The sequence below is a fragment of the Chrysoperla carnea genome, chromosome 5 (genome assembly GCF_905475395.1).
Source record: "Chrysoperla carnea chromosome 5, inChrCarn1.1, whole genome shotgun sequence".
In the NCBI taxonomy this organism is placed as follows: domain Eukaryota; kingdom Metazoa; phylum Arthropoda; class Insecta; order Neuroptera; family Chrysopidae; genus Chrysoperla; species Chrysoperla carnea.
In genome coordinates, this window is record NC_058341.1 from 8,611,806 (window position 1) to 8,622,625 (window position 10,820).

At 29.3% G+C, this 10,820-nt stretch overlaps 1 protein-coding gene across 3 annotated transcripts; it reads left to right on the plus strand.

Annotated features, from left to right (window-relative positions):
* The first annotated feature begins 495 nt into the window (after positions 1–495).
* Positions 496–7,804, plus strand: LOC123299818 (small G protein signaling modulator 2-like). Of its 3 annotated transcripts, none has more exons than XM_044882190.1 (8): positions 496–567; positions 1,999–2,219; positions 2,569–3,147; positions 3,220–3,344; positions 3,644–4,946; positions 5,162–5,286; positions 5,747–6,204; positions 7,637–7,804. In XM_044882190.1, the coding sequence occupies exons 1-8, from the start codon at positions 552–554 to the stop codon at positions 7,723–7,725; spliced, it is 2,916 nt and encodes a 971-aa protein (XP_044738125.1). In that variant the 5' UTR covers positions 496–551; the 3' UTR covers positions 7,726–7,804. The 3 variants fall into 3 exon arrangements, with proteins under 3 accessions (XP_044738125.1, XP_044738122.1, XP_044738126.1); XM_044882187.1 differs by lacking the exon at positions 496–567 and adding an exon at positions 839–871; XM_044882191.1 differs by lacking the exon at positions 496–567 and adding an exon at positions 1,858–1,915.
* The last annotated feature ends 3,016 nt before the right edge of the window (positions 7,805–10,820 follow it).

The window sequence follows — 10,820 nt, forward strand, 5'->3', positions numbered from 1 at the left end:
ATTTCTTGCAAATACAATCAAAAAATGGATAAGCTAATACAAAAAATGGCTCATGGTTTGAGTTAACGCGGATTGGCTTTCTTTTGCCCTAGAAAGGATGTAAAAAATAAGTAAAAATATACGACACATATTCTTAATGCATAGGATTGTCACCTCTACGGATTTGAACGGGAGACTCCCGAAATCATGTAGTCTCTCCCGACTCGCGATATCAACATAAATTCGCTCGAGTTCAGAAAAAATATATATTTTTTGATTATTTGTTTCATATTCAGATAAATTCGACAATTTTGCGCAGCTTTTAATTATGGAAAAATTGGGTACCCAAAACATTAAAAATATCGAATATATATATAATGTTTATAAAATTAATTTTATATAAAATTAAACTAATCTAAATGAACCTTTAGAAAAACTCCACAAACATATTGAAACACAAACTACTGTGGTAGAATCGAAAACGCGAATGAGTACGATTGTGGAAATGAACGAAGATCGGTTGTTGTGTGATTCAAATTTAAAATTACAATTGTTATAAAATACGTGAAGGAATGAGAGGAACAAAACGTAATTATTATATTTTCAATTATTTAATATAAAATTTTTAAAACATAATATATAAAATTATTTATAAAAATTTCAAAAATAATATTTGCACATAAATATTTGATTTATTTTTATATGTGGATTGTATATTTTGATAAACGTATTGTGGTAATTATATGTATTATTATAAAAAATTGATTTCCGTTCTCAGTTTTTATTGATAACAAACGGCCTTGACAGTCACATATACAACGACGCTACAACGTCGTCCCTCCTAGAATATACCATACAATATTACAAATAAACATGGCGTCGTTAGGCGTCGGTAAGAGGGCCTATGAGCTTGTTCATTTTTTATATTGCCTTTTAATATAATCAATTTTCGGAATGCATTTTTTCAAAAAAATCGATTTCTTGTTATTTTAAATATTTTCTATGAATTTTGTTTTCAAATTTCAATGCGAGATTTCTGTTTTGAATTGTTAATATTATTCTTCAACCTGCATGATATGAGTTTCAAAATCAATTTCCACATGTTGATTGATTGTGAACCATATGTCTTTGAAATGTTGTTAATTCTGTTTATTAAATGAATGTTTTCTGAGTGCTTTCAAAATGTATGCAAACTTATTCAAATCAATTTTTATCATTAGTGCGGTTTTTTGGCAAGAATAACGCTCCAATCTGGGAAAAAACTTAGAAATTTTGCATGCATATAGCTTTAATGTGCTACCATTAATATAAAATGTCTTAAAAAATATTGTTTTCTTGAAATTATAAATCCATAAATCAATTTAAAATTATTTTTATGAAGAATTTTCCACTTTGAACTTCATTTCAAGCAATTTATTTTAATTTCTAAAAAGAAGACAGATATTGTTCAAAGTTCTAAGCTTGAGGAAATACACAAATTGGCCCGTTTGTTAATGTGAACACGATTTTTGTATTTTTTGTAAAAATCACTAAAGAAAATTGTAAAAGATCGGGAAAACTTGTCTCCAAAAAATACAAAAACGATGAAACGATTATTTTCTGAGTACTTTGACTAAAATGCTATATGACGGGCAAATTTCTGGAGTAAATTGAATCGATATCTCGGAACTTTCTGGATTTGTGTTCTTTCAAACTAAAAAGCTAAAGCATGGAAAGCATCAAATTATTAAATCTTTAAAAAATGCTCATTAAAAGTTCATATTGTCCCTTCCATAAAATTTTCTGGATTTGCGCTTGTGGATGTTAAATTTCTTGTTTATTTTTCCCAATAGGATCGAAATTGTTGTTGTTTTTTAGCTAAGGAACTGTTCTACAACACAAGTTTTAATCAATTTTTTTAGGAAATCAATACTTTATGCACGTACTAATCACTCATGTATGTCAATTGTTTTTTTTGTTAATTAATTTAATATAATTAATTAATTGAAATCTAATTAATAATTTTTAAAAATTATTTAGAACAAAATGAGTACAAAGAACGGCTTATTGCTGCCGTTAAAAAAGAAGTTAAACAAGTAATGGAAGAAGCTGTTACTAGAAAATTCATACATGAAGAATCTGGTAGCGTTCTATCATTATGTGCAGCTGTTGAAGCTTGTCTTAGTCAAGGCTTAAGACGACGTGCACTTGGTTTATTTAAAACATCATCAACCACTGCTTTACTTCACAAAGTTGCAAAGGTTTTTTATTCATTATTTTTATGCATCTAAGTATTATAATAAAGTATGCTTTCAGGCTATAATATCTTACATTCATGTACTACAAGTTGCCTAGTATTCATAAAAAGTATTGCTATGCTTCATTGTTATATTTACTTATATAAACCATATTGTTTTTACATTCATGTAGTACAAGTTGTCTAAAATCAAATACATTATAATTTAAAGATAGATCTGGAGACAAGCGTTGTATTTGTGTTTTCAAAACGGCTGATTAGCTGTTTTCAATGGCATGCTTAACAACTTTTCCCCCTACGAAAATTGTCATAGAGGGAAAACAACACTTTAAATGTGCATTGTTTTTTTTCAGCATTGCCCAGAAGCGGCATCAATCAGTAAAAAAGTACAAGAAATAGAAAATAGTGATCCAAATCGTCGTTCTTCGTCGAGTGGTGAAAGTACAAATAAACCACCACCATTAACCAATCAAAAACGTTTAGCGAATGCAACACCTCGATATTTATGGATCCGTTTAGCTTTATTCGATAAACAATTAGCACGTATTATTGATCATTTAGCAACACATGCGTCTCGATATTATGATCGTGATGCGCTAGTTGCTGACCCAGATTACGGATCAATATTAAGTTCCTTATTGGTTGGCCCTTGTGCACTGGAATATTCTAGAACAAAAACACCCGATCATTTTTGGACTGATCCACCAGCGGATGAATTAGTTCAACGGCATCGAATATCATCGGGTCATACAACCCCACCATCTGTACATAGACCAATTTTAAATTTTGGTAGATCGTTAAATACCAGTTCAGAAGATTCAATGGCGAATCGTGGCAGTACGAATCACGTTGCTAAAGATTATGTGGAATCTTTACATCAAAATTCTAGGGCTACGCTACTGTATGGTAAAAATAATGTAATGGTTTTACCGGTAAGTATTTTTCTTAGCGGCGCAGGGAATTATCATATGTAATATTAATTGCTATGCTTTTATTGTTAACAGAAAGAGTTAAATGAACCTATAGCTGGATATTTGAGTTTACATCAAACTGCACAGTTGTTGACAATAAAATGGACGCCAAATCAATTGATGAATGGCTTTTCAGAGTCTGAAATTCAAGATAAAAGGTATGATACAATAATGTTCTACCATAGAAAATTTTCGACCTCTTGCTCTCTTGTCCCATTTTCTAAAACTTATTATACTCCAGTAAATGAGGATCAAAATTATTTTCTATATCTCCGATTGAGCTTCCCAATGCCCTCTTAATTCTCGATAACAACCCTTAATAAACAAATCTTCCCTTATACCCGAAACATCGAAGGTGGTCATCAAAGAGGTCTTCGACTTTTAGACTAAAAGCTTGATTTGCTCGCAATTTTTACCTTAAAGTCTTCTTTATTAAATAATACAAATTTTTTTCCAGTGCTTATTGGCAATATGCGTTAAATGTACGCGTCGACGAAATTGTATACGTTCACTGTCATCAATCCGGTGATTCTGGTGGAACAGTAATTCTCGTTGGACAGGATGGTGTACAACGTTCTCCCATACATTTTCCAAAAGGTGGTCATCTAATAGCGTTTCTATCATGCTTAGAAACGGGTTTACTACCGCAAGGACGTTTAGAACCACCTTTATGGTCACAACATGGTAAAGTTTTACCAACAGCACGAACCCGACGACCTAGAGTACCTCAACCAGATGAATCAATTGATTATGTATTTCGTGTGGTTAGTCGGGCAAATCAACATGAAATTCGGAAATGTGTTGAACAGTTAGATACAATCCGATCTCGATCTAACAGTCCACGCGCTCCATTAGCAAGTTCCTCAACTAGTAGCGATAGTTCCAGCTTAGACACTCATACAACCCTCAATATCAATAATATCGAGCCCCAATCAGGGGTTTGTATCCAAATGGTTTGTACAACAATGCGACGACAAATTATTTCCCGAGCCTTTTATGGATGGCTTGCATATTGTCGCCACTTACGTACAGTTCGTACACATTTATCAGGACTAGTAAAATTAAATATTATACCAAGTATTGGAGCGGAATGTGGGTTAACCAAAGCACGATGGGAGAATTTAAATAAAGATGGAATTGTAACCGATTGTGATGAAATATATCGATTAGCATATTTTGGGGGTGTTGAACATGAAATTCGTAAAGAAGTCTGGCCATATTTATTAGGACATTATAAATTTGGTAGTTCAACAAATGAACGTACCGAATTAGCCGAGCAAACGAAACAAAGTTATGAGACAACGATGTCTGAATGGTTAGCGGTTGAAGCAATTGTACGACAACGTGATAAGGAAACTACAGCCGTAGCAATTGCTAAGTTAAGTTCGGAAAGTACAAGTGGGGATACTGTACCGCCGGTACAAATTAATCGTGATTTAAGTAATGATGTATTTGTAAGTTTATCTTCGGATGATGATGATGAAAATGAGGAGGAAAATGAAGATGAAGACGATGATGACGAAAATCTTCAGGATGCTATTGAGGGTGATGAAGAATCAATCGAAGATCGTGATAAACCTGAAAAACATAGTGTGATTGTAACAAATCCATCGGTTGATATGAATAACGCAACAATGATTGAATTGAGTGAACAAATTGGATGTAATTTGTCGACGTTACATGAAGAAAATGGTGAAAGATTGGATACCACGAATTCGAATTGTGTTTCACCTGCTAGTTCGAATGGTGGAATTTACAGTGTAAGTTATTATTACTTTTTAAATAAGATGTTTTTGTTTAAGTTGGATCTGACGAAAAATAATATCGGTAGCTTCAAATCAATATGAAATAATCAAGACATCGGTTCCATAGAGCCAAAAATCAAAAAAAAAAAATTACCATACATCTATCGTACATTAAAATGTTTTACTTCGATTTTTTGCATTTTTCAAAGAGGATTACTTTTAAATTTCAGACGGAGCTTTTGGAAACGTTTGGATTAAATTTACATAGAATTGATAAAGATGTACAACGCTGTGATAGAAATTACTGGTATTTCAGCGGTGATAATTTAGAAAAATTACGAAATGTTATGTGCACGTAAGTAAAATATTTGATTTTATTACGACATTAGCTACAATGCCCTACGTTTTTTCGGCAAGAATAGTTCATACACTTGATGGAATCAAATCAAATCATTTTTGAAAAATCCCAAAACATAAAAAATCATTCGATCACAATCTGAAACATTTAAGAACTTTCTGGGATATTTCTTAAACACGCTATAAAAATTTCAGCTTGATATCTCTTTTCAAGATGACTTTATTTTGAGTTATCGTGTTTACGGACGGACAGACATTCGGAAATGAACAAATTAGGTGATTTTATGAACACCAATACCAAAATTTTGTTCGTGTAGCATCAATATTTTTAAGCTTTACAAACTTGGGTTTAAACTTAGTATACCTTGATATATATTGCATATATACAGGGTATAAATATAATTTTTTTGTAAATTTTAAATGAGAAGTTCCTTTTTAAAGTTATCATATTTTTGCAGGTTTGTTTGGGAACATTTAGACGTTGGCTACATGCAAGGAATGTGTGATCTAGTTGCCCCATTATTGGTCATCCTAGATGATGAAAGCTTAGCATATGCATGTTTTTGTCATTTAATGGAACGTATGATTGATAATTTCCCAAATGGTGGTGCAATGGACACACATTTAGCTAATATGCGTTCACTAATACAAATATTAGATGCTGAAATGTATGAGCTAATGCATGCGTACGGTGATTACACACATTTATATTTCTGTTATCGATGGTTTCTATTGGATTTTAAACGTGAATTATTGTATGCGGATGTTTATGCGGTTTGGGAAGTTATATGGGCAGCGAAATTTGTTGCATCACCACATTTTGTATTATTCTTGGGTTTAGCGTTGTTAGAAACGTATCGTGATATTATTTTGTCAAATAGTATGGATTTTACGGATATTATTAAATTTTTTAATGGTAAGTGTTTTATTTTTTTAAAATTTTTATGCTAGGATGTGGCCAAGAGAAATAATTTTGAATTTTACCTGGAAATTTTTTATTTTCCGGTGTAGTTTATTATACATTTATTTGATTGTTTTGAAGTTAATACATATTAGGGATGTACGAGCAAATTTTCTCGATTTTTGGAATTCTTTTCATTAAGGGAAGAAATCGAGAAAAATTTTTGGTTTCCAATTTCGATGAAACTCATTATATAAGGTAATTTTGACCCGAAAAAAACAAAAAACCGGTTTATTTGACGATTGGATGCATATTTTCCGAGAAAATTGCCTTTGGTAAGATTTTTTGGAGAATATCTCAGAAACTAAGCATCTAATCATCAAGTGAATGCGATTTTTGAATTTTTTGGGTCAAAATACCCTTATATACTGAGTTTTATCAAAATTGGAGGAATCAAAATTTTTTCGATTTTTGGCAATTTTTTTAAGGGGTACCCCTTCAAAAAAATCGAAAAAATCGAGAAAAATTTTTGGTTTCCAATTTCGATGAAACTCATTATATAAGGTAATTTTGACCCGAAAAAAACAAAAAACCGGTTTATTTGACGATTGGATGCATATTTTCCGAGAAAATCGCCTTTGGTAAGATTTTTTGGAGAATATCTCAGAAACTAAGCATCTAATCATCAAGTGAATGCGATTTTTGAATTTTTTGGGTCAAAATACCCTTATATACTGAGTTTTATCAAAATTGGAGGAATCAAAATTTTTTCGATTTTTGGCAATTTTTTTAAGGGGTACCCCTTCAAAAAAATCGAAAAAATCGAGAAAAATTTTCGGTTCCCAATTTCGATGAAACTCATTATATAAGGTAATTTTGACCCGAAAAAAACAAAAAACCGGTTTATTTGACGATTGGATGCATAATTTCCGAGAAAATCGCCTTTCGTAAGATATTTTGGAGAATATCTCAGAAGCTAAGCATCTAATCTTCACGTGAACCCGATTTTTGAATTTTGTGGGTCAAAATACCCTTATATACTGAGTTTTATCAAAATTGGAGGAATCAAAATTTTTTCGATTTTTGGCAATTTTTTTAAGGGGTACCCCTTCAAAAAAATCGAAAAAATTGAGAAAAATTTTAGGTTCCCAATTTCGATGAAACTCAGTATATAAGGTAATTTTGACCCAAGAAATATAAAAATCCAGTTCATTTGATGATTGAAAGCATAGTTGTTGAAATTTCGTCCAAAAACATCATATAAAGAGCGATTTATCTGGTCGATTTTATGCTATTTTTTAGAAAACATTCGCCAATAACAAAGAAAACCAAAATTATGAATTTTTTCCTATATTTTTACCATGCAACAAGAATAAAATAGTAATAAACTCCCAAAAAAATATAAAAAATTTGAATTGATAATGATATTTTGATTGTTTTTCTATAGAAATGGCGGAACATCATGATGCCCAAGCTGTACTTCAATTAGCTCGAGATTTAGTATTACAATTACAAACATTAATGGAAAATAAATAAATATGAGCCTCTCTAGAGTCACCTAGGAGATACCTGATTAATTCATATTTTAATAATTTTATCGAAATGAACAAATTCTTCCAAAAAAAATTATAAAACAAAACTAACAAACATACATACAAAAACTACAAATATACAAAAATAATTTTTATAAAAATATTACATAAGTCAGCCTCAATGTTATATTTTTATAAAAATTTGGTAAATTAAGTCTAGTGTAACCTGTTAGATATTTTTAAATTTTATATGCGTGGTACTAGACTTCGAGATCTAAATCATCGTATGGTAAAGTTTAAACAAAGAGATGTCAGTTTTAATTAATTAGTTTTTAGAAAGAAAATAGAAGAATTTTATCTAAAGAAATGTAGCAATCATACTATGGTGGCAGAGCAGAACTGAGAGTTGTATCTCGCTAACTGGCGAGAATAATTCGTACTAATTAAAACAAGAAGATAGTCCGATTTCAGTAGTCCGTGCCGTGTGAAAGAGAACATACTACTTATGAGAATTTTCGTAAAGAATAAAGTTGGATGTCTAGTCAAACGAGGCCACTTATTAAATATTAGCTTGATGCCTATCATACCGAAAAAAACGTTTGATTTCCCGGACCATTAGTGCAAGGATTAAAAACTGAATTTAGAAGTGAACGATTTGAAATATATTTAACAATTTTCACAGACTTATGACAAAAAACTAAGCACACTATATCTACATGTTTATCTTGGCAGTAATTAGCAAGGCTTTGTTCACCAAATCAACCAGACTCTTCTAAATTTAACCGTTTTAACAACACTAGATATAGAAGAATTGTTTAAATATTTGGCAAACATTTAACAACGAACACCGAACATAGGCGAGGATGTTTACATTTACTCATAACTGAAAAGCCATAAAAATTATTGTCATGATAAAAGTCTGACACTATCGTAAACTTTAGGTGTATAAAACAAAAAAAATAGTCTACTTAAAAAAATGTAAAATAGTTTATAAATTATATTGATGCAAATTACAATCCTTGGAAAAAAAAATTAAATAATATATCAATTATAATTTAATTATATATTTTTTATGACTTTTTTTTAGATTAGTCGAATATATTTTATCTGAATTTGTTCCTAAAAAAAATATAACAGTAGTTAAAAAAATGAAAAAAAAATTCTATTTTGTATATGATTGGAAATTTTTTGAAAAAAAAATGTAATTACCACTTAAAGTGTTTTACATTAAGCGTGTCCTTTTAACTTTGAAACTCAAATTAAACAAATTGTTGACTATTTCATAGCATTTTTTGTGATATTAATTATCAGCTAAATGCTAGCGTCAGCCTTACTGGGTAGCCCTTATCGCGTTCGATATTATGGTATTTGGGAATGGCATTGTTTGTCCTTACTTTTGAGGGCAGTTTGAGCTACTCAGTAACCGCTGTATTTGCTGCAGGTATTATCTCACAACATGAAATACTCGATCGAAAAAAAAATCACAACTTGTTTAAATATAAGTTTAAAGTACAGCTACTCTTAATGGGAAACCTTTAACAATAAGTTATTGTACTGACAAAAGCCAAAAATAATTTAAAGCCAGTATGTTTCAATCAACAATTAATTTTAGCAAAAAAAATAATTTTAAAATAAATACAAATAATCTGGTCTATTTTTTTAAAACTGTAGATGTATAAAAAAAAATTCGAACTTATCTAAGTTGAAAGCTCAACCTTGTAACGTTTTCGTTTGCCTTTATATTTAAATAAATAATTCAACGAAATAATTATTTTTGTAAGCATTAGTTTAAAAAAAAGAAAAACTTAAATAAAAAATTGAACTTTAAATATATAATAGATCAGTATTTTATGTAAACTATTTATTTAACTTCGTAATCAGATTTTAATTTAGATCGTAGCAAAAAACTATTTTATAATTTAGATGAAAATTCAAATTATAAATAATTTGGATCATATCAAACTTATAAAAAAAAATTATGTTAAGTTTTCTGTAGATTTTTATTAGAAATAAAAGAAAAAAAAAATGTATTAATATCAAAGCCAAATATGAACAATTAGTGGGGATATATTTCATAGTATTATAAATAATTAACAAAAAATAATTATCCCCTTAAAATCACTACTTTTTTAGTGAATGTCGTCAATTTGCTTAGCTTTTAAATTAAAATATTAGATTTTACAGAGACAGAAAATGTGTTAAATTATAATTGATAAATCAATAATACAGATGAAAATATATTTTATTAAAAAAATAAAAATAGATCAGTTTAAATAAAAAATAAATATATACTATATATAAATGGGAAAACCAATTTTAAACAAAGAAAAACCTTTTTAAGTAAATAATAATAATCATGTATACACACTATTTTTTAACTTAGACAACTTGTATTACATACATAATATAATGTTGCCTATATACCACTATTTGTATATTTTTTTATCAATGTTTATAAATTATGATCTTGTTATTTCGATATATTTCTCAATAGTTCAGAGAAAATAGGCGTTAAACTTCGAAAAAAGTTTAAGAAAGTTAGATTTTGGTATGAAATTTGATGATCTATTCGAATTAGCTGACTCTTTACAACCCATAAACCTAACATTCGACCTAATTCGAAACCTCAATTCTTATTAAAATTTAATTTTCTCGATTTTGAATCTTGTTTTTCGTTTATATTCAATGGGTTATCCTAATAATTTTTAATGAATATTGTATTGAACCTCATTGTAAAGACATCGATTCTGCCAATAATAAAAAATTTTCAATTTAGTATCTTTCTAAATAAATAATAAATGACTGAATTTATTAAATAAAAAAAAATGAATAAATTTATTTTCTATGCTATATCTGTTATTAAACAAATTCTAATTGGCTAAATTATTATTATGAATTATTATATGTGAAATAAATGCCAGTAGATGATTTATTATAAACAAATTATTTGTAAAATATCAAAAACTCAGTTATTGCTATTGTTTATATCTACATTTCTTTGAAACTATCTTCATTCTAGATAAATTAAAAATTTTACATGTTTGACGGCATGTGGAGTCAAAGTTCTATCTTTTGACTATTCGCCAAAAAAAAATTCCC

What these genes read in the sequence shown, in the direction of transcription:
- LOC123299818 (XM_044882187.1), top strand. An exon ending in CGAATGGTGGAATTTACAGT is followed by an intron (nt 4,947 to 5,161) that starts GTAAGTTATTAT and finishes TTTAAATTTCAG; the next exon opens with ACGGAGCTTTTGGAAACGTT. An exon ending in TTACGAAATGTTATGTGCAC is followed by an intron (nt 5,287 to 5,746) that starts GTAAGTAAAATA and finishes ATATTTTTGCAG; the next exon opens with GTTTGTTTGGGAACATTTAG.